General features: G+C 38.8%; 4 protein-coding genes and 1 pseudogene across 4 annotated transcripts; 3 read left to right on the plus strand and 2 right to left on the minus strand.

Annotated features, from left to right (window-relative positions):
• Window positions 1-397: 397 nt before the first annotated feature.
• Window positions 398-3,054, plus strand: LOC114763254 (bZIP transcription factor TGA10-like; the record flags this gene model as incomplete). The annotated part of the gene is made up of 2 exons (XM_028952875.1): window positions 398-637; window positions 2,700-3,054. Coding segments are annotated over 2 exons (390 nt in total), but the record flags the coding sequence as incomplete, so codon positions are not given.
• Window positions 3,055-5,147: 2,093 nt separating this feature from the next.
• Window positions 5,148-6,463, plus strand: LOC114763267 (polygalacturonase inhibitor-like). Its single transcript, XM_028952896.1, has one exon. The coding sequence runs from the start codon at window positions 5,262-5,264 to the stop codon at window positions 6,240-6,242; it is 981 nt and encodes a 326-aa protein (XP_028808729.1). The 5' UTR covers window positions 5,148-5,261; the 3' UTR covers window positions 6,243-6,463.
• A 3,612-nt stretch (window positions 6,464-10,075) lies between these two features.
• Window positions 10,076-12,231, minus strand: LOC114763263 (cytochrome P450 93A3-like). The gene is made up of 2 exons (XM_028952893.1): window positions 11,148-12,231; window positions 10,076-10,919 (listed from the first exon to the last, which is right to left on the minus strand). The coding sequence occupies exons 1-2, from the start codon at window positions 12,066-12,068 to the stop codon at window positions 10,287-10,289; spliced, it is 1,554 nt and encodes a 517-aa protein (XP_028808726.1). The 5' UTR covers window positions 12,069-12,231; the 3' UTR covers window positions 10,076-10,286.
• Window positions 12,232-17,737: 5,506 nt separating this feature from the next.
• LOC114763255 (polygalacturonase inhibitor-like) lies at window positions 17,738-18,961 on the plus strand. Its single transcript, XM_028952876.1, has one exon. The coding sequence runs from the start codon at window positions 17,747-17,749 to the stop codon at window positions 18,734-18,736; it is 990 nt and encodes a 329-aa protein (XP_028808709.1). The 5' UTR covers window positions 17,738-17,746; the 3' UTR covers window positions 18,737-18,961.
• A 608-nt stretch (window positions 18,962-19,569) lies between these two features.
• Window positions 19,570-21,636, minus strand: LOC114763266 (3,9-dihydroxypterocarpan 6A-monooxygenase-like; annotated as a pseudogene).
• Window positions 21,637-23,448: the final 1,812 nt, after the last annotated feature.

Consider the following 23,448-nt stretch of genomic DNA (forward strand, 5'->3'; position numbering starts at 1 on the left):
TTTGTCGGGGGCATATACGTATATGGACAACTGAGGAAGTCGGAGGGTAATGAAATGAATGTCATCAATTAATGAATGACGAAAGGCATTATGAAGGGTTTCCACTAAAGGGTATAGTTAGGTTTCATTCCCATAAAGCCATACCTTTTACTCCAAATAATCTGGCTGGAGCATGGGGTTGAGAAAGTAAATTAAGAGCGAAAGAGACTGGCACGGGTCTCTATCCATAATAAAGTTCAAGTCCCCACACCCTTCTCTTGCTTTGTACTCTAGTTAATCAATAAATGATGTCCCTTGATCAAACCATGTACATATATACATAAAAACAAGAGCCTACACACACACACGTAAATTGTTTTTGATGAGCATATATGTGTTTATTTTACGTGCGTTTCAGATAATTGTGAGTCAAATTGAACCCCTGACGGAGCAACAAATACTGGGAATATATGGGTTGCAACAGTCTACGCAAGAGGCAGAAGATGCTCTCTCCCAAGGGCTTGAGGCTCTCAATCAATCTCTCTCGGACACTATAACATCTGACTCACTGAGCTGTCCGCCCAATATGGCCAACTTCATGGGACAGATGGCCATGGCCATAAATAAGCTCTCTACTCTAGAAGGTTTCGTGAGACAGGTACGTTAGACGATTCATTTTCACTCTGTTTATGTTACGTATATATGTATACTACATAAAGATCATGAAGGCAAGCATTTTGAATCTGTTTGTGGTAGTGGTTTTATTTGTGGCCTCGTGTTCTGGTTTAATTAGTTTGTGGTCCCTCAAGACTGCTTCTATATCTGATCCCGTGGGGCTAATTAGGCAGCTAGGACCAAAGAATCTCTGTTCCTCTTTGGGTAGCTGGGGAGGGGAGTGACCTGCCCCAACCCTATGAACAACTCCTTCCATGCATGTCTCAGTCCTCATGGAATCTACAAAATGTTAACAAGGGGACATAATTTTTTTCTGGAAACGGAAATATCGTTCGTTACTAGTCAGTTTTTCAGGGGCATACACCATAGATGCACCTACTTGACAATGATAAATCAAATTAAAGCCGCCCCATGAGTTTCCATAAATAAATTGATGGTGAATGTATATATAACTTGCGTGAATCATAGAGATATTAGGAAACTTAAATTTCATTTTTATAGTTTCTGTTTGGGAAGAACTCTAAGGGATGTATATTATTTGTAGTGACTATATTATTGAAAAATTTTTGAAAACAGGATTGATTGTAGTTAGTTTGAACCTTAGAAGCATGCAGATTACAGAGAGATTACAATACGGAGGAAAGGTGTGAGGAATCATGTACTAGTGACAGTAGGGGTAGCTAGTGGTCCCGCACTAGTATAATTTTCATCCAGAGAGGTCCATTGAGCCCCATATGTGATGATGTCACGATCGTAACCAACCCTTGATCAGGTTGAGGACACCACATACATATTGTTGCTTCTCTATGTATAACTCCTCTTTTGACCTTGTCTTGAACCACACAAACACTTCAGGCCAAAAGCAAGAGGGCCAAACAGACAAAAAGAACCAAACAAACTCACATGCTGATCCAACGGAACTTCAAAACACAAAAAACAAAACATTATTCCTCTAAATATCCACCCGATCACCTACTTCTTCCAATGAATGGTCATTAATGATCATTATATTCTAATCAATAATTACGTGAACCCATTAAATTCTAATGAAGATGTCCTGAATAGGTCCCATGCATCAGGTGCGTGTGTATATATCCCATATGTGAAACACATCAAACAAGACAAATTACATATTAAAGGAGAAGAAAAGCAGAAACGAAATTAAACTTGGATTGAGTACAGGAATAAAATGTCCTTAAAATTCTTTGTGATGAAGCTTATTATAATTGAGTTGGTTCACCAACATTGGTTTATATTTCAATGGGTCAGTCGCTGATTTCACAAGCCACTAAAGAATAAAAGCTTATATATGTTCCAAGTAACCGTCAAATCGAGGAATTATCAGGTAGAGTACATTAATCACAATGATTACTAGTTTTAACACACTAGCAAGCAATCAGTACAGTCATAATTTGACCATTTTATTTTGAAGTATTCATGCTTCTATCGTAAATGTAGACTATGAAATTCGTGGTGGCGTGCGTGCGTGGCTTTGTATGTATTTTGATATAAATGTCTGTGCCCTTTGGATTCAGAATAGTTGAAAACAGCAGTGTCTTCATTAATTTTGAATGAAACCCCTGCTTCTCTTTGAAAAAGTTTACACCTTTGAATATATTGGTTTTAACACACACACACACACACACACAGAGGCGCGCACGTACATCTTTTTGACCACCTAGTTTAGTTTTTGTGCGGGGTGTGCTTCCACGTAAGTTTCCAAGGAAATTAAGTCCATCATTAAATAATCCGAGCATTGACTATGGAGACATCATAATCTACAAGTCATAAGTAGATAGAGAGGTTGCGAGTCCTGTTCATGTTTCAAGATATTGGACTCGTGGGAAGACTCTGATTGGCCCTCCTGCCCCTTTCAATGAAATGTGTCTAGGTGCATTTGCTTCTAAAGTAGGGCATAAAGGTGCCGTGTGTGATTATAAAATTCAAGTTCTAACTGAAGCCTGCATAAAAATATGGAGTTGACATTGTTGAGTTTTATGACAATAATTATTAATTCCTTTTGTTTTTAATGAAAACTTCAACAGGCAGATAATCTGAGGCAACAGACCATTCACCGTCTGCATGAGATACTGACGACGCGGCAGGCGGCGAGGTGTATGCTGGCCATCGCCGAGTACTTCCATCGTCTCAGAGCTCTCAGTTCTCTGTGGATGGGACGACCTCGTCAAGAATGACCGTAACGTAATCTTGGATTGGAGCTTCCTCCGAAGTAGCCAGCCAACCTACCTACCTACCTACATCCTGAATTAGCCTTTAATTAATTAATTAATTAATCTCCTTGTTAATTAACTTTCTTTCTTCTATTATTACTATTATAAATTGAATTGAATTGAATCCATGTGTCTGCTTCAGCTTCCACCCTGCCTTCTCCCCACGCTACGCTGCATATAATTTAATCTAAATAGACACGGCACGTTATAGAATTGAATTTTACTTGTATGTCTCTGACTGTGGAAGTACAGGAGGAATACACCAGCGCTATCAAATTGAAATGAATCAATTTGCTTCCCACAGAAAACTCAATGCCTTAGCTCTGCGGGTGAATGATGGTAATTCTTATTCCCTAAGTGACTGGTTTCCAATTCTAAGCCTGAACAGATCTGGTTCGAAAATATTTGATTTCAACCTGGCAAACTTTGTTTACTATTGAAAATTATCATATTGTTAGACCTCACTTTAACTCGGGGAAGGGGGTCCTCCCCGGGTGTTCCCAATTCTTTCCTTGGCTCATGAATCAGTGGATTTTGTGCTCGGCGTTCTTATAAGGTTAGCTAGCTGCAAAGGCACGAATTGTAAAGAAAGGACAAATTAAATTTTAAAAAATTATTGTTCCCATAACATATATCTATGTCACAAAAATACAACTCATCAATATATATAGTGAATTTCATGACAAAATGAATCAGTTATAAGTATGTATAATATAAATTATTTTTCAAATTTCGTATAATAAAAAAGGTCTTGTGTATATGAAGATGCAAACGGAGTGCTTTTATTTTAACATCACGGCTTGAAATTTTAGTCCTTGTAATATATTAAAACTTAAAAAGTGAAAATTTATATTTTTCCATAAAGAAGACAATAACTGATTTATCAATAAAGTTAGGTTAACTTTACAAGTGTGAGAGTTAAATGCTTGGGCTCAAAAGAGAGCCCAAAAAACAAAATAGAGCGTAAAAGCTCTCTCTTGCTTTGGGCCAATCACGTAGGTCAAAGAGACCCCGGGGAGAGAATATGTCTCGTTATACCAAAGGCCGAGGGTAAATAGCAGGTCAAAAAGCCCTAAGATAAAGGGTTTTGTAACATATTTTGCCCAACACTATATCAATCGTTTTTATGACCTTCATACCGAGCGCCACATCACATCCTATTCGGTTCGGTTAGTGATACTAAATAACCGAATAACCGAATAGATCATAATGCCAACACCGAGCTGAAACCGAACATGATTAACTAACCAAACCGAATTAACCATTCAGTTCGGTTAGTGGGCTTGTTCAGTTATTGGGCCTCTTTTTGGGCTTTTTTTGGTTCCAAAATATCATACATGTAGTGAGCCAACGGAATAAAAGTCCAAACAATAACATTTGTTTTAGGCAATACAATGCATAAAATGATGTTAATTAAAATGTAGCACTACTTCCACGCACTTTCCAAAACCCAAGCTTCGCATCTTGAATTAAAATCATCAAAATAGGACCGCCTATAAATTAAGTTATGAAGTTGAATAAAAGTTTGATTCTTTTTCTTTTTAATTAACCGGTCTTTTCAAACGCAAAGTATCAAGTAAACTAGATTGGTGAATCAATGGATGTCTCACCCACCTCCCACACACTGATTTCACACCCCCTGATTTCACACTTATATTTTTGTCCCTTGTTTTTTCTTTCGGGCACAAGTTTCAACAGTTTATCCTTTTGCCCGGGGCTCGGCGGACTCTGTTTCACAAGACATGGTTTTTGAGGGTGGGTCTTGGATTGGATCCTCGGCTTTCAAGTCGCCTCCCTCAGCTAGACATGCCTTCTAATCACCCACTCTTAATATGCCTTATCACGATACCTCCCGGGGTGGATGCGGCAGTCGAATAATTTGACATGGAGCATGGCTATACAACACACAATAAATAACACTACTTTGCCACAAAGAGGGTTAGAGCAGAATTATCAACTGTTAAGTCAGCAGCCATATGGCGGATGAAAATAGCGTAATCTTAACCAAATCCATGATCTTCGTGTTACTGTGAGTCATTTGACAGTTATTTAGGCAAATAAGCACACATTTGACAATTGACAGATGATAATAATGAAGGGGGGAGGCGTGTCTAACTCGTGCACGTAACGGCATGTCATATTCTCAGCTGCTAGCTGCGGTTCAGAATCATTCCAGATCTTCCTACTTATCATTAATGATGTAAACGATCATCAAGAACTTTGACAAAATGTTCCCAACAAAAAGAACTCGTAAAGAAAATGAAGACCGGCCCTCATTCGTAAATTGAAGTTGACGCTTCCCGCTCATACGCACATAATATACTAATATATAAACGCATCATCCCCCTACGGTCGATCCTCCCATCGCATCCCAATATGTTTCGTCTGTGTTTGCTTCTTGTACTCATCTCTCATGCTCTGTCGTCGGAGCTATGCAACCCCGCCGACAAGAAAGCTCTGCTGCAGCTCAAGAAAGATCTCAACAATCCCTACCTCCTAGCCTCATGGAACCCCGCCACCGATTGCTGCGACTGGTACACCGTCACTTGCGATCCCAAAACCCACCGCATCGTCTCCCTAACCATTCTTGATTCCACCGCCCGCTCTAATTTCTCCGCTCAAATCCCGCCTTCCATCGCCAATCTCCCTTTCCTCCGCTCTCTGGAATTCCACAAGCTCCCCAATCTCACCGGCCCGCTCCAGCCTGCCATCGCCCGCCTCACTCGTCTCACCTTCCTCCGCATCAGCTGGACCAACCTTTCCGGTCCCGTTCCGAGCTTCCTGGCCCAGCTCAATAGCCTCACTTTCCTGGACCTCTCGTTCAATAATCTTTCTGGCACAATCCCGCCTTCTCTCTCCCAATTGTCTGGCCTCGCCGCCCTTCACTTGGACCGCAATCACCTCACGGGTTCGATCCCTGAGTCCTTCGGTTACTTCAAGAGCAGCCCTGATCTTTATCTCTCTCACAACAATCTCTCCGGTCAGATCCCCAACTCTTTCATCAACTTGAACTTGACTACCATAGATTTGTCGCGGAACAAGCTGGAGGGAGACGCGTCCATGCTGTTCGGGTCCAATAAAACGGTGCAGATAGTTGACCTCTCGAGGAATCTGTTGGCGTTTAATGTGAGCAAGGTGGTGTTCCCGAGCAGCCTGACGTCGCTGGATCTGAATCACAATAAGGTGTACGGGAGTCTTCCTGGGGGGTTGACGGAACTGAATTTTCAGTACTTGAATGTGAGCTATAACAGGCTGTGCGGTCAGATTCCGGTGGGAGGAAAGTTGCAGAGCTTCGACGTGTATTCCTATTTCCATAACAGCTGCCTTTGCGGCTCGCCGTTACCGGCATGCAAATAATTGCTCTTCCCGTGCCACTAAACGGCTACGTATTCCGCGGCGCATAAAATAAACAGCTGAGCCGCGAACACGGCGATTATATGTTCCTCTGTGTGTGTGTGTGTGTGTTTCATTAGACGATGTTTTAATTACTATCTTTCGCCACAAGCAGCGAGCTGCGTTGAATGTTAATTTGCTCTACCCAGCAAATCACAATAAAATTGATACCTACATTCATTAAATGAAGCTAAAACAAATAAGACGGAGAATAACGAACAATGAGGACTGATGATATCTTATGGGAATATTTTATGAATTTCTGTATATCTCAATCGATTACAGCATGGTCCATATATAGCACTGAGCCACGAACTAGATTCCCATATTTTTCTCTAACTACTTAGATATCCTAATAGTGCTCCCCCTATTTAGCAACAACTAATCCTAGATAATCGCAAACCAACGTGAACAAGTCTCACGTCTTTTGACTTGGTAAACCAGAAAAAAAAAACAAACAAATAAAACAAGTAAGAGGGTAAATGGAGAGGACTCGAACTCTGCATGTTACGTGCTTTGAGGTTTGTGCTAATTTTTAACAGAAGCCACCTTTGGATTCCTTGGTGGAAGATGGGATTTTTGGGCCTAAAGAAATGCACTTCGAATAAAAGGTATAATAATTTTGGCCAAAAAAAAAAAAGAACAAAAGGTATAATTCCAACAAGAAAGCGGCGCTGTCATAGAAACCAACCAATTTGCCCTCTAGTTTCTTCCTTTTTTGAAGAGGATACGTCTTTCTTTGACTTTGACTTTGACTTGGACGACTGTCAGGCAGCCTGCAACTCGAATGTGCAAAAGTATGTTGTGTTAGTTTCTGTAAGTACAACCATAAATTAAGCAAAATATATAGGAAATTAGGGATGATTTAATGATCTATATTACCAGTTTTTTTTTTTTGAATAAAAAGGAATAAGGAGAGACAACTATCAAAGACTATATGAGACTATGGCTCTATTTGGATTAGCGTTTGAAATCACTTATAAATATGTTTTATATAAGTCGAGAGAAAACTTCTCTCACACACTTATCTCGTATTTTATAAATTACGATTAAAAAACTAGTTATAAGTCATTCTAAATGGCCTTTGATTAATTTATTTTGCAACTCTAGCCACTTTCTTAAATGTCTTTTGATTAAGTCTTTTTTTTTTTCCAAGTTTCTCTAAAGAATACAAAATATTATGACACGTCAAATAATATCACGTGATTTACATGATTTTACTTTATTTTATTTTATTTCGAGAGTCCGAAAAGCATTATATATGGAGTATTAGAAAAGTTCATGCACTCAAAACAAAATCACGACCAGTTTGCTGCCAAATGCCAGACAGAAACATGCAATAATCTCTTGCTTCCCCTACATTTTCGACCATATCCGCAAAGCTTTCTGTTGCCCCACAAATGTTTTCAGATTTTGTGTCCCAAACTGGAAACCATGCTCTGCTGGTGTTTTCCAATTTCAAATTTAAAATTCCGGAGCCGCTCGGAATTATCATTAGTTCTCACAGATTCTCTAAGCGTCCTCTTTGCTTCACTGTATAAACAGTTAAACACCAATGACCTTGCCAAGCATGCATGGCTCTGTTATTCTATGCTCCTGCTCGCTCCGATCGAGCACTATGTCATCCGCGAGACAAGAAAGTCCTTCTTCAAATCAAGAAAGACCTCAAGAATCCTTACCTTCTCACCTCCTGCTACTGTATGTGCGAAATGTGTATCCGCTCACTGGGATTGACTGCATTGCGACTTCAGAGCTTGAACGTGAGTTATAATTTGCCGGCGTCCGGATAATATAGTATGTTTAACTTCGAATTCCTTGGTCATCTTAATCTTTGTTTTTCATAATAGTTTTTAAGATAAAAGAACAAATTTACCTATTGTAACATGTAAAAAGAATACCAAGTACTTTAATAAAATATTGGGAGGTAAAAATACACATGTTCTTTTCAAAACGAGACAAAAATATCATGTTCGTTAACTCTTCCAATTGTCTGTTTATTTTTTACTTTTTGTGGGACCCACTTTTGGCCAGCTCAGCGACCCTTGGCCTTTTTCTTTTTTACTTTATCAATCTCTCTCCCTCTCATCCTTCGTTTCTTTCTTCTCTCTCTCCCTCTTATCCTTCCAAACTTTCTTTCCTAATTATCCAATAAGCACCATCTCTCTCTCTCTCTCCCATTTCTCATTCCACAACGACACCCATGCAGGGAGAAGCTTGCAAGAATTATCACAACAGCGAGCTTCATTGCAAGAGCAAGCTTCATTAGAAAAAGCTTGCTTTGATAAGGGATGAGCACTCTTCATTGTCATTTTCATCGTCTTTATCACAGTTGACGAGCATTGTTGCCTGGCAATGAAACTAAAGTGGAAATCCCATGATTCATTCACTCAAGGGAAACACTTAAGCTCAAATGAATCAATGACAGGAAGCAAGTTTTAAAAAGAAAATCATAAGCTAAGATAACACAAGTCTCCAATCAATTATGCCAGTTCAAAGAGATTGAGAGCGCCGAAAGCGATGTTAGCAGCTGTGACGACATCTCAGATGGGGTAATGGGGGATAATAATGGTGCAAAGCTTGTGGGTAGTTTCAGGATCATCGGAGGTGGCTATGGCGGTGGCGGACTGGCGGTAGCACCACTGCCAATGGTGGAGGTAAGCAGAGCAAGTATCGTCCCAACACGCCATAAAGAGAGAGAGAATTGTAATAGAAGGAAATGGTTATAAAAAGAGAGAGAGAAAACGACGATAAAAGGGAAAGTGGTAGGAGTGGGGGAAAGGGGTACATGTTAAGAGGAGAGGGAGAGGGAAAAAGGCTAAGGATGGGCTGGTATTAACTCATATAAGCATATAGCACATGAACATTAGGTGGGTCCTACAAAAATAAAAAGTAACCGACGTTTGGGAGAATTGATGGAGGTGGTATTTTAGCCCCGTTTTAAAATATGCATGTGTACTTTTCCACTCAATATTTTATTACGGTGTCTAGTATTTTTTTGGGTACTATAATAGGTAATTTTGTCCTTCGGCCCTAGTTTATATACTTGTCCGGTCCTTAATATAAGACTCATTTAACTAATTTGATTAGATTAAGGAAGTTAGGTAAGTTAGTTAATTATAAGAAATGTGAGATGTTTTTTCTAAAATACCATAATCATCTTTCTTAATACCTCATATTCCTCTTTTATTTGATTATGGTTAAAGAAGTGTCCATAAGGGTAATTTAGAGAAAATTGATAAATATGATAAATAGGTCTTATATTTAGGACCAAAACCAACTCAAGAATTGGGTCCTATATTAAGGACCGGAAGAGTATTATAATGAACCGGTGATTTAACAATAAATCATGTGTTAACAATATATAGCCAAATCAGATCAAACTTGTCAAAGGCAATTTAACCTGGAGAGACCGCGTGTGTGCGTTCGTTCCCTTATGACTACGCAGAACAAGTCAGAGTAGAAGCAAAACTGATCAGTTCATTTCAGTACACGAGAAGCACCCGTCCCCTTGAGCTTCTCAACCACAGAATCAACTTCCTCCCGTCACTCCTTCCTTCCAAACAAATGGAATTTTCTTCCACTTTAACGAGCTTGCAAATAACCACGAATCTCTTAGCCGGTTTGGTAGAAATAATTAATTATGATGGAAAGGAAAGGAATGAAAAAATTTCGAGGGCTGACACAGGCTCCCACAGATGGGTCCCCTGAAACATTACTTAAATTAACCGAGCAACTTGGAAAGGTCAACTTTATTGAAATCATCCAACAAGGTCTAACAAATTAAAAACAAACCTTCGTTTATTATAAAAACGTACACTGACACTGGCGAGACTATATTACACATAAGAGATACGATAATATATCTCATTCAGGTTTACAAAAAAAGAAAAAAAACTAAAGCCAACACACAAGATAACCGTAAATATCTTATCTTTTTATTATATTCTAGAAGAAAGAAAATCGGTACAACACATTTTCATCGATGGTGCTTGGGAGAAGAACCGTGAATCACAAAGATATAGAAGGAAATGGGTGAAGCCTGGGCACAGGGACACAAATCAAGGGATGAGCCCTTGAAATGGTAATCCCAGGCTTTTCCTCCATGCTAACCGGACCATCCATCTTCCATTCGAACAATTGAATCATGGCAGCAAGATTGGTTTGCACAACCTGAAGGGCTAGCGAGGTTCCAGGACATCCTCTTCTTCCACTTCCAAAAGGAAGGAACTCAAAATGCTGACCCCTAACGCTCATTTGACTCTCTGCATTTCCATCTTCGGTCATAAATCTCTCCGGCTTAAACTCTAGTGGGTCCTTCCAGTAATTAGGGTCCCTAGCAATACCCCACGCGTTTACAAATAAGCGGGTCTTCGCTGGGATTTCGTATCCGCTAGCTACACAGCCTTCTGATGATTCCCTGAAGATCAGTGCACCTGCAGGGTGAAGCCTCATTGCTTCTTTTACTATAGCTTGAAGGTACGGAAGTTTTGGTATATCTGACTCTCCTACTATTCTGTTCTTTCCCACCACCGAGTCAATTTCTTGCCGTGCTTTCTCCAGTACATGCGGATGGCTGATTAACTCTGCGAGAGCCCATTCCATGGTTAAGGCTGATGTGTCTGTCCCAGCCACAAATATGTCCTGTGTAAATTAAAATCAGGCATGTTAGTTGTTGCAAACTGTACGCGAATATAAAATTTATGACGGATCTGATATTTACCCAGCCCTCATTTCCTCTGAACCGTACAGATATAATATTTTCAATTAATTATTTTTTTTTGGGAAAAGAATTCCATGCTAATTAAAATTATTAATTTTAAACGTAAAAATAAGAAAAGAAATCAGATCTGGACGGTTGACTCCACTCACGATGATAAAGGCCTTGATATTTTCTCTTGTCAATTTCATCTCGGCGTTCTCGTCTTCATGTATGTCTAACAAAGCGTCCAGTATGTCCCGGACGTGATCTCCTCTGGCACCCATCTCTTTTCTTTTTCTCCTTTCTACTTGATGCTCTTCTATTATTCTCTCCAAGAAGGTATCAAACTTCCGTTGAGCTTCCCGCAACTTCTTGTTGAATCCCGTCAAATCCAATATCCTGAAGAACGGAATGAAGTCTGATATGTTAAACTGTCCAGTGAGCTCAGCCGCACCGATCACCAACTTCCTCATCACGTCAGCATCGTCTTCGCTTTCAGAACTCGTTCGACTTAGAGCCATTCTGCATATAATGTTATTTGAAAGAACCAAGAGCTCCGCCTCAAGATTCACCGCCTCACCACCGAACTTCCCTTTTTGAACCAAGTTTGTCAGAAATCTCTTCATCTCCTGCTCCCTCACCAAACGGAATTGATCAAGCATTCTCCCGCCGAGAAGTTCAGACATGCACAGCTTCTTCATGAACTTCCAGTAAGGTCCATAGGGGGCAAACAAGAAATCTTTGAATTCGTAGGACAAGTGCTTGACAGCAGCAGTTTCAGCTGGTCGATTGGAGAAGGTAAGTTCGTGAGTTTTAAGGAATTCTTTGGCAGCGTCAGCAGTGGAAACGATCACACAAGGTTCAGAGCCGAGGTAAAGGTGCATGACAGGACCATAGCGATGGGCGAGTTTGTGCAAGTCTTGGTGAGGAAGAGGGGAAAGAAGGTGAAGGTGTCCGATGACAGGGAGGGCCATTGGGCTGGGAGGACGACGAGCATTCTTTTTCATCTTCAGTATTGTCCGAACTAGGATGGTGGTGAGTAACCAAATGAAGAAAAGCTGGGTGTAGGATTGGAAATTCGAATCAGCCATTCTTGAATTTCCTAGCTTCAAAAATCTCAGCAACTTGAAAGACTGTTGTGAATCAATGGGAAGTAATGAAATTTGTTCGCAAATCTGAGCAACTTCAAACGCGGTTTTGAAGTCTCGGAAGAGGATCTCTCATCTACCCTTCTCCATTTCTACCCCCCTCTACCCTTCCCTCCCTTCACCGTTACCGATGAAAATGCGGCGATTCAAATTTGACCATTTATAATATTTTAGAATAATACAGTTTTAATATTTTGTAAAAGAAATATGGGAGGGTAAGGGTATGTTTGGCATGAGGGCAATGAAGGGAAAGGGAGGGGAAGAAAATTTTAATGAGCTTATTTTAAAAAATTGAAGAAGTGGGCTCATCAAATTTTGAAAAGAGAAAAATCTAAGATAAAAGAGTAATTAAAATTAATCAACAAATTTTAACCCTACTTCTTTAATTTTTTAAAATGAGCTCATTAAAATTTTCTCTTTCCTGCCTTTCCCTCCGTCTCCCTCGTAACAAACAGACTCTAACTCTAAAGGAGGAGTGGAGAAGGGGAAGGGTAGAGGAAAGAATCCTCTTCCGAAAGAGGAAGGGCAGAGGAGAGCATGAGCTTCAGAAAGGTAGAGGGAAACATGTCGGTGCCCTCTGGCGAGGATTATTTAATTTGGCGGTGTGTGTGTGGATGATGTCCGCGCGTGAAAGACACAGTTGACAAGGGATAAGGTTGTGAGAGAGGAAACCCACAGGGGGATAATGCAAGGGGCCGCGCACCTCAACTTGCATAGTTTGCATGTTCATGGTCCTGTTCACGTTTAACGCGGAACGAATTAGCTGGCAAGTGGGGCGCACTGCACGTGGCATTCCTGGGGGTAATCACTGTTATCCTCACGCGCTCACTATCTACAAAGTTGATGAACTACTCTTCAAATCAAGTTGCCCGCTCACGTGTGCTCCAGATCATTACCCAAAGTATTTTTTTTTTTTTTTTGCATTATAAGGCAAGCATTACACTTGAAAGTTCAAAACAGACAACATCATCCGCTAAAAGGCGGCGCACCTCCCTGGTTGGAGCTTTCCCAGTCAAGGCTCAGTTGGTGTAGGCATACGTGGTTAGGCTCCTGGTAATATTACCCAAGGTATTTAAAACCCCAAAAACACGTGAAAATTATTAGGACCTGATTTGAAATTTTTTCTTTCAAATGAAAAACGAGTTTTAAAAGACTGATTTTGGAAGGCGGAGGGTGAAACGAGCACTTTTTGTAATTTTTTGTTTTTAAAAAAAAATATAATCATAATATTATTAATTCTTATATTGTTAATGATACATTAAATATTTAGTTATTATTATCATTTTGAAATTAAATTTCATAAAACAGTTTGATTTATTTAGTTTTAGACAACAATTTGTTTAATTAATAGCTAGAATACAAAATTTGAAAGTAAAAATTTTATTTAAAAAAAACTTGATATTTTTACCACTAAAAAAGAGCACACTCATAAAGAAGAGCAATTAATAACAGTGATGAAGAAGTTTTAAAAAATTGATGATAACATTTGTCTATTTTATATTAACACTTTTGATGGAACTTTTAAATGTTGTAGTCTTGTTGATCAATATTTTATATTTTTTTTTAATGTTGATAGATGTTTAAATACGATTATGTTTTATGTATGTGACTTAATTTTATTCATATCTATACCTTTTATTGATAATATCATTGTTTTATTTTAATTTTTTATAAAACATATAGAAAATATAAAAAAAAACATTTTACTCTTTCCGCCCTTAGTATAATACATATTTAACTAATTTGATTATATTAAGGAAGTTAGAAAAGTTAGTTAATTATAAGAAATATGATATGTTTTTCCTAAAATACCATAATCATCTTTCTTAATATCCTTCCACCCTCACTTAGTTGATTATAGTTGAGAGAGTATCCATGAGGGTAATTTAGAAAAAACTGATAAATGTGAGAAATAGATCTTATATTTATGATCAAAATTAACTTAACAATTAAATCTTATATTAAGGATCAAAAAAATATTGTTTTTTAAATGAATCAAAATTTGTGGGCCGATCCTAAATCCATCAATTTATGAGTCGAGCCTAGTGAAATAGATCAAAGTGGATTGAAATCTTATATTTAAGGCCTTTAACCAGCTTTCATATTTATGACCAAATGTAGTATTATAATTTTACATGAGAAATACATAAGTAAATTTAAATGATCAAAATTTAAAATGAAGAATTCACAGCAATACTGAAAAATCAGGGGAAAGAATCTAATTTATAATAATAGTATACAGTTGGTAAAATGTTTAGATGGAAATTTAGGAGTTTAATTTTATCAATAATCAAGTGATACAGTTTTAATATTTTATAAAAAGAAATATGGGAGGGGTGGGGAAGGGGAAGGGTAGAGGAAAGAATCCTCTTTCGGAGGAGGAAGGGCAGAGGAGAGCATGAGCTTCAGAAAGGTAGAGGGAAACATGTCGATGCCATCTGGCGGGGATTATTTAATTTGGTGGTGTGTGTGTGGATGATGTCCACGCATGAAAGACACAGTTGACCAAAGAAAAAAAACCAGACCGGACCGGCCAGTTCAACCGGAAAGCAGGTGAACCGGTCTACAGTCCAGTCTGGTTTAAATGTTGGACTGGTGGTCCATTGAACAGGTGAAAAACCGGTTTAACCGGAAAAAAAACCGGTATTAAACCAGCTAAATCTGGTTCAGTGGGTCACCCAGTTATATTTTTTTTTAACCTGTCAGCTATCTTAAACGGCACCATTTTATTAAAAAAAAAAACCGCCTCTTCTCTTTTTCGGTTTTCCCATCGAGTTCCCTCATTTCCCTTCCCTCCCCTCTCGCTCGCGCAGCATCGGCTCCTCCCTCCTTCAATCGGGGAACAAAACTGTGGAAATCGTATTCTGAGCAGAGAAAAGATCCGAAGGTTTGAAGAAGAGAGACCTGTTTCCCAGACGATTCAGGAGTCAGATTTTCGGGATTGAACCAATGAGAACTTAAACTAAGCATGTGAATTCTACGACCAGAACACTATGGAAGAAAAAGAACAATGACTATGAATTTCGCTTACTTTTCACTACCTATTGGAACTTGAAGCTTCCCTTGAAGAAAACCAAATCATGTCCATCACCGACCGCGAGAGAGAAAGCTGACAAGTGCCAGGGGCAAATATGAACACGAGCAAAGTTTTCTGGAATATCACTGTGATGAAGATGCGAAAAACAAACTGATGGAGAGAAAATAAAAAAATCTCTTCTCTTCTAAACCAAGGAAGACAGTAAAATCTCAAAAGCCCATTTTTCGCGTATTAGCTCAGACAGAAAAGATGATATAAGAAGAAGCCTTTTTAATTCTGTTTACTAGTACATTTCCATAGTGAAAACAGAGCATACCAACAAGTAATGAGAGTGAAAATTTAGCTGAGAGCCATCTTTTTTTAGTTTGAAAAGTAAGATTTTGCAGAGAGAGATTCAATGGTTTATAGTTGCAGTCAATGAGAGATTTGAACGAGGAAAGAAACCCGGTAAACTGTAAGAAGCTCACGAGATTGTTAGTGGGTATCTTTCATTTGTAGTACACATTACTCCAAAAAGTTAGAGAGAGAGAGAGAGGAAGAGGAAGAAAGGTAGAAACTTTTGCAATGATAAGAATTGGTTCTGTGCTTTTTGTATGTGCTGATATATGATATTGGAGGGAGAAGTAGTGGGAGGGGAATTTGGCGCTCTTTCACTTTTTTTCACCTACTGCCAGAATCTTCTTTATTGAGATTTCAAAGCCAACGAAATCAAAAACAGTGGACATAAATTCAAGGGACTTTAAAGTCGATTTTCACAATCTTTTTTATTGTGGTTTCAGCTTTCATTAGTAATCTTTTGGTAAAAAAAAAATTGATTAATAATCAACATGATATATTTAATATTATGAATTAAATTATATTATTTTAATATGACCGGTTTGACCCTGATCCAACTAGTAACTCTTAACCCACTATCTTGACCCGTTTAATTTTCAGTCCTGTTTTTTCTTCCTTGCAGTTGACAAGGGATAAGGTTGTGAGAGAGGAAACCCACGGGGGCATAATGCAAGGGGCCGCGCACCTCAACTTGCATAGTTTGCATGTTCATGGTCTTGTTCACGCTTACCGTGGAACGAATTAGCTGGCAAATGGGGCGCACTGCACGTGGTATTCCTCGGGGGGTAATCACTGTTATCCTCACGCGCTTACTATCTACAAAGTTGATGAACTGCTCCCCAAATCAGGTTGCCCGCTCGCGTGTGCTCCAGACCATTACCTAAAGTAGTTAAAACCCCAAAAACAAGCCGAACCCGCTGTAGGTCTGAAAGTTAAGCTATTTCTCCTCAATCATTTCTGGAAATTTGTTCCGGACATTTCCCATTTGAAAGTTTTCTTAAAATGCAATTTTATTTCAATATTTTAAAATCATAATAATTTTATGTCATGTTAAGTGTTAATATTTTAATAGTGAGAGATAAAATTATTACAATTTCAAAATTTTAAGATATATCTGTACTTACAAAAACTTTGAAATGCCTAATAACTTTGAGTAAAAACGTGCACCAAAAATCACTACTGTTTTGCAGGGAGAGCTCCAATGGAAAACAGCCAAGTTGTACTCTATTTTTATCCCCCCTTTTTTTTTAAAAAAAGAAGACGCCTTTGTTTGACTTTGACTTGGACGAGTGCTGGCCAGCCTGGAATTCTATACAAAAGTAGTGCATGCGGGTTTGTATGAGCACAACAATAAATCAAGGCAGAATACGGGATTGAGTTAATGATCCATAACCCCCGTTTTTTTGGCAGCGGTTAGTGATCTATAGCCTGAATATAAGTTTTCTTGTGTGCTTTTTTTCAACTCCAAGTATTTATTAGTTGAAGGAAAATTGACATAACATACGCTTTATACTAATTTAATTAAATTATTACGTAGCTTAATTTGTGATGGATGGATAATGACGTGGAAAGGGAAGTGTAGGGGTGACAAAATGAACCGTAACCGAAAACTGAACCGAACCGAATTTAATTCGGTTTTTCGGTTCGGTTATTTCGGTTTTCGGTTATATATTCGGTTTTTATTTTTTAAACAATTCGGTTCAGTGTCGGTCGGTTAGTAAAAAAAATTCGTTATACCCGAATAACCGAAATAATATATTATATATTTATTTTAATAAGTGGTATATGTGAACTTTTTATATATATTATATTCAACATGATTATAATAAATATTATATAATAAATCACATTGAATGATGAAATTTATTAATTAATGGTTATATTGGTTTTATTATTATTTTAATTTAAAATTATTTTCATTTTATATATTTCGGTTAATCGGTTAAGAACCGAAATTTTGGAATTCGGTTTCGGTTAGTTCGGATTCGGTTCGGTGTTTAAATTTACTCTATTCGTTATTCGTTATTACCGATAACCGAACCGAAAAACCGAATACCACCCCTAGGGAAGTGGATGCGGCAAAGAAAAAAGGGTACGGGGAATGGGGCCGGGGCACCCGCAATGCGTGCAGTGAATTGAATTCAACGTAAGCGGCCGCCGTAGTCTGTGATAATGGGCCATCCAAATCCCATTACTGTCATATAAACGGATCATCCCTCGGTCATCACTCTCCATCGGAAAGGAAACAATGGCAACCATGTTCCGTGTGTGCTTCCTTCTCATACTAATCTCGCCCGCCCTTGCCGTGCTCTGCAACCCGGCCGACAAGAAGGCCCTCCTCCAACTCAAGCAGGACCTCAACAACCCCTACCTCCTCGCCTCCTGGACCCCCGATACTGATTGCTGCTACTGGTACACCGTTAAGTGTGACCGCAAAACCCACCGCATCATCTCCCTCACCATTCTCGATTCCGTCCCCTACACCAACTTCTCCGCTCAAATCCCTCCTTCTATTGCCAACCTCCCTTTTCTCGACACCCTTATCCTCCATAAACTTCCCAACCTCACTGGCCCCCTCCCTCCCGCCATCGCCACCCTCACCTCCCTCACCTATCTCACTATCAGCTGGACTAATTTGTCCGGCCCTGTACCCGACTTCCTCGCCCAACTCAAAAACCTTCAGTCTTTGGACCTCTCATTCAACAACCTCTCCGGCCATATTCCCGGCTCTCTTTCTCAGCTCCCTAAACTCACATCTCTTCGCTTGGACCGCAACAGACTCACCGGCCCAATTCCCGACTCCTTCGGATACTTCAATTCCTCCCCTGCTCTGCTCCTCTCCCATAACCAGCTTTCTGGCAGAATCCCAGCGTCCCTCGCCAACCAAGACCCGACCGGAATCGAGTTGCAGAGAAACAGGCTGGAGGGCGATGCCTACATGCTTTTCGGGCCCAACAAGACGACCCAGACGGTGGACTTGTCGAGGAACTTGCTGGCGTTCGATGTCGGCAGGGTGGAGTTCCCCACCAGCTTGATATCGTTGGACCTGAATCATAACATGATATACGGGAAGCTTCCCGAAGGATTGAAGGCGGTGGATTTCTTGCAGATGTTCAATGTGAGTTACAATCGGATGTGCGGCGAAATCCCTCAGGGCGGAAGGTTGCAGAGGTTTGATGTTTATTCCTATTTTCATAACAAGTGCCTCTGTGGATCTCCGCTGCCCAGCTGCAAATGATTGGATCGGCCCGCCGTGCCCTTCAACACCACCGACTTCTACGCATTCCTCACTATTCACTCAACATAACCTTAAAGCACGACAGAGTGAAGAGTGACGGCAGTTTATTTGCTTTCCGTCTTCCAAAATAAGCATGGCTTAAATTATGCCTTTCTATCCAAATGTGTACGTTCTTGGGGCCTGGGGGCAGCACAGAGAGGATATAATAAATGTTTTCACCATAAACTCTTCAGTCTTCAGCATGTAACTTTCGCCGTAAAACAGAAAAGACATTCGAAGTCGTTGAACGACACGATGGATGATTCGGAGGTAGTGAGTAACGATGCACTGTAAATGGGACGCTGTGTTCTTATTTCAAAATTAGATCTTCAAGGCGTTTAAGCTATTTAACAACTAACAATCTTCATATATCAAAATCTTCACTCTATTTGACCCTGTCAATAGACCATTAATTCAAGTTGGCAAAAAAAAAAAATCAGTAATTCAATATTGTCAAAGAAACTTACATAAAATTTTTTTTTAATTTCCCTGGAAAAATAAGTCCCTGCAAGTATATTCAAAATAGGGTACGTCACCACAACACTACTCGATATTTAATTCCTCGGAAAAATGATGATAATATGATAAATTTCTTACTCTTACAAACATAATTGACTATTTAAAAAAAAAAACAAAATGCACAATCCACAACGAAAATATCCTCACTTTGAGGGAGACAACTATTTAAAGTTGACTTTAGACTGTTGAACCATTACCGAATGAATTAGTTTTTCAATATTCAAATTTAGCAGCAATATTATATTTGTTGCGCTCTAAAGGAGAAATTCCAAAAGTAAACTCAATGGAAGAATAAATATTTAATTGAATTGTGGAGAATGCATACATTTGTGTAACTATAACATGTCCGTCTCTTGATATGGCCATTTTCATTTTGGCAAACAAATTACGTCTGTCTTAGGTGACAACCGTAGCACCGGTCGAAACATAAATAATATTTTGCTATGCCTGCTCAATCACATGCATGATAAAAGGAAGGAGGTGGGGACGTGGCAGAGGGACACACATCAAGGGATGAGCCCTTGGAAGGGTCATAGATGGTTTCTCCTCCATATCCACAGTTCCATTGCCTCCATTCACTGTCCACTCAAAACACTGAATCATGGCAGCTAGGTTTGTTTTCACTACTAATTGTGCCAGTGAGACTCCTGGACAGCTTCTTCTTCCACTCCCAAAAGGAATCAGCTCAAAATTTTGCCCTCTAACGTCCAAATTCCCCCTCCCACTTGCTTCCATGTTCATAAATCTCTCTGGCCTGAACCCAAGTGGGTCCTCCCAGAACTTGGGGTCCCTCCCAATTGACCACAAGTTTACCATCAGAAACGTTTTTGCTGGAATGTCGTAACCACCCACGTTGCAGCTTTCAGATGATAATCTTCCTAACAATGGCGCCGGCGGATGAATCCTTAGAGTTTCTTTAACTATGGCTTGCAGGTAAGGTAATTTGACTATGTCAGATTCCTCTACTATTCTACTTGTTCCCACCACTGAATCGATCTCTTGTCTTGCTTTCTCCATCACATGAGGGTGATTAATCAATTCTGCTAAAGCCCATTCTGTGGTTAGGGCAGAAGTGTCCGTTCCGGCCATGAACAAATCCTAAAACATGCAACAATTGACAGATTAGTTTCAATGATAATAAATTGAAATGGCTACTCAATATTCCTTTGCATGAACATAATCGAATAATTCAATTCAACGTGGATATATAGGAACGATAAGTACGTAATTAGTAGACATGAATTTTAAATACGGTCCTGCTTATAATGGGGTCAGTGATGAGATGTGAGCACGCAATGATTGGAATAGGATGGCTGGATCCAACTTGGAAATTAAACGATGTCGGTGAGATTAAACTACCTCTACTTACCAAGACGAAAGCCTTGATGTTTTCCATGGAAATTTTCATCTCAGAAGCCTCATCTTCATGTATGTCCAGTAAAATGTCAAGCAAATCTCTTATTTGACCACCTTCCCCAAGCTCTATCCTTTTCCTTCTTTCGTCTTCATGCTCCTTTATCACCTCCTCCATCAAAGCGTCAAACCTATCACGAATTTCTTTCAGCCTTTTGTTCAATCGGCCCTGCAAATTGATGTTCTTTAACAACCAAATAAAATCAGATAGATTGAACTTCCCCGCGAGCTCTGCCGTGTCAGTCACCAACTTCCTAATTTCTTGGCTTCATCATCGTTTCCGGAAGAAGATCGACTCATGATCATTCTTGATATGATACCATTGGCCAATGTCATGAGCTCGTGGCCAACATCAATGGCTTCGGCCGCCAGCCCTTTTCTGAGCAAAACACCCAGAAACTTCATGGTCTCATCTCGCCTCACAGGATGGAGGATGTCGAGGGTGCGAGCACCCAGAAGCTGGGACATGCATATCTTCTTCGTGAACTTCCAGTAGGGTCCATAAGCTGCAAACATGAAACCTTTTAATCCATATGATAAGTAGTGGACGGCACCGGTTGCTAACCTGTTTGAGAAATAAGATTCATGGGTTTAAGGAACTCTCTGGCGGTTTCAGGTGTGGAAGCAACAACACAAGGAACAGAGCCAAGGAAAAGTTGGATGATGGGTCCATAACGAGCGGAGAGATTATGAAGAGCTCGATGAGGTAACGGCGGAAGAAGGTGGAAGTGCCCGATGAGAGGGAGGGACGGAGGGCCTGGTGGAAGACGAGCCTTGCTCTGATATCTGGTGAGTAGGGCTCGAACCAGAATGGCTGACACTACCCATATCAGGAAAAGTTGGGCGTAGAATGGGAAAGAAGCCATGAGTGAAAAACGGCAATGCCTGGTTCTCTAGGAGTAGATGGCTTGGCAGATGATAAAGAGAATAATAATGAGCCAAATGATTAGACCCTTCCGCTAATAACGCTTATTAATTGGCATAAAGTGATTCCGACGTCTGGTAATCTTTTATATATCTTCTCGTCAGTATTGCTGATATAATAACAAGCAGTATTAAATGATTATGTCCTTATTTGCGTAGTAACTGGCAGCATTAATTTGTTTTTCAAAGGTCAATAGTCATCACTTGGAATCACTGTGAGTACTTATCATTTTGACGAGCACTTTAAGCTCGTCAGATTAGAACCGTCTATATCTGATTTAAACTATTCAGAGTTAAAATCTTTCGTTAATTATTTTTTTAAAATTTTTTTTAAAAAAATAATAGTTAAAAAACTATTTTTATTTTAGATTTTACATATATTAAAATAATTATTTTAAGCAAATAAAAATAAAAAGAAAATCAAATCCAGAATATTCAAATAAAATATGAGTGATTTAAATCTGATAAGTTTAAGATGCTCATATAAAATGATTAATACCAAAACTGGTTTTCTCATGACATAAACCGGCGCTATTTTGCTTTTGAAAATGTCCACGTTCCCCACGTAGTAAGAAAAGACAATGGTTGGCGAATAGTGCGCACTGCACATGGCCTTTCGTAGGGGTAGTTTTCTTTTCTTTTTTGTTTTTGTTTTTCATGCTTCGTCTTTCAATGAACAAATTAAAATTTGAGACAACGATCTTAATGCACCTCCTTCACCTCTTTAAAATAATAAGAACACCCCATTTGATCTGTCAATCCAATCAATAATTTATAAAATAGGTCAGGCTCAAGGCACTAGTAACTAACATAAGATAGGGCTACCTTAATATTCTTCTGTATTAAAACATTACATAGAAAAAAGTAGTAATGCTAATAAATTCACAACGTGATGCTCAAGCAATTTAAATAATTCAACAGTCATAAAATCAAATCCAACTCAATTGATAATTATAATACTACCTCTAATCCTTAATGTAAGAGCTAGTTGACTAATTGAAGTATATTAAGAAAATTAGTTATATTAGTTATTTGTAATAAATAAATGTTATTTTTTTCAAAATATTTTTGGTAATCAAGTGTATTAGTTAGAACCACCATTGTTATAATAATTACTTTGGAGAAAAATAAATATAAGAGACAAAGTGAATTGAGGTACATATTTAAAACCAAAATAAAAATCAAACAAACTCTTATATTAATAAACAGAAATAGTATTTATTAGGGAGATTATGAAAAGAATAAATGCTGAAAATAATATCCTAATTTGTACCAACATTAAAAAAAAGTGTTTGAATTTTGATTTCCCACGAAAAATTTCGTTAATTGCAAGGAAGTATATATACTCCTCCGGTCCTTAATATAAGACCCATTTAACTAATTTGATTAGATTAAAGAAGTTAGGTAAGTTAGTTAATTATAGGAAAAGTGACACATTTTTCCTAAAACACCATAATCATCTTTCTTAATATCCCACCTCCCTCTTCTACTTGATTATGGTTAAGAGAGTATCCATAGGGGTAATTTAAAGAAAATTAATAAATATAAGAAATGGGTCTTATATTTAGGACCAAAACCAACTCAAGAATTGGGTCCTATATTAAGGACCCGAGGAGTATTAAAAAAAAAAAGATATGTCGCCACAATATTTTACTGGATATACTTGATTCTTCCGAAGCATGAGTATTATGATAAATTTGTAACAAACTTATTTGACTATTTTTGTATAATGCAAAACATCGAAAGGCGATACGTGTGTCGGGCACGGCAAAGGGTCTCTCCATTTAATATGGGTCTATTTCGCTCCACCTCCCTCA

This window comes from Neltuma alba, unplaced genomic scaffold (genome assembly GCF_004799145.2).
Source record: "Neltuma alba isolate B1F8T4 unplaced genomic scaffold, ASM479914v2 tig00011268_pilon, whole genome shotgun sequence".
Lineage (NCBI taxonomy): Eukaryota > Viridiplantae > Streptophyta > Magnoliopsida > Fabales > Fabaceae > Neltuma > Neltuma alba.

Bases quoted from the DNA above. Each gene is read 5' to 3' on its own strand.
- LOC114763263 (XM_028952893.1), bottom strand. From the start codon at position 12,068: ATGGCTGATTCGAATTTCCAATCCTACACCCAGCTTTTCTTCATTTGG. The intron at 10,920-11,147 runs GTGAGTGGAGTC...TAATTTACACAG, and splicing joins ATATCAAGGCCTTTATCATC to GACATATTTGTGGCTGGGAC.
- LOC114763267 (XM_028952896.1), top strand. From the start codon at position 5,262: ATGTTTCGTCTGTGTTTGCTTCTTGTACTCATCTCTCATGCTCTGTCG.
- LOC114763255 (XM_028952876.1), top strand. From the start codon at position 17,747: ATGGCAACCATGTTCCGTGTGTGCTTCCTTCTCATACTAATCTCGCCC.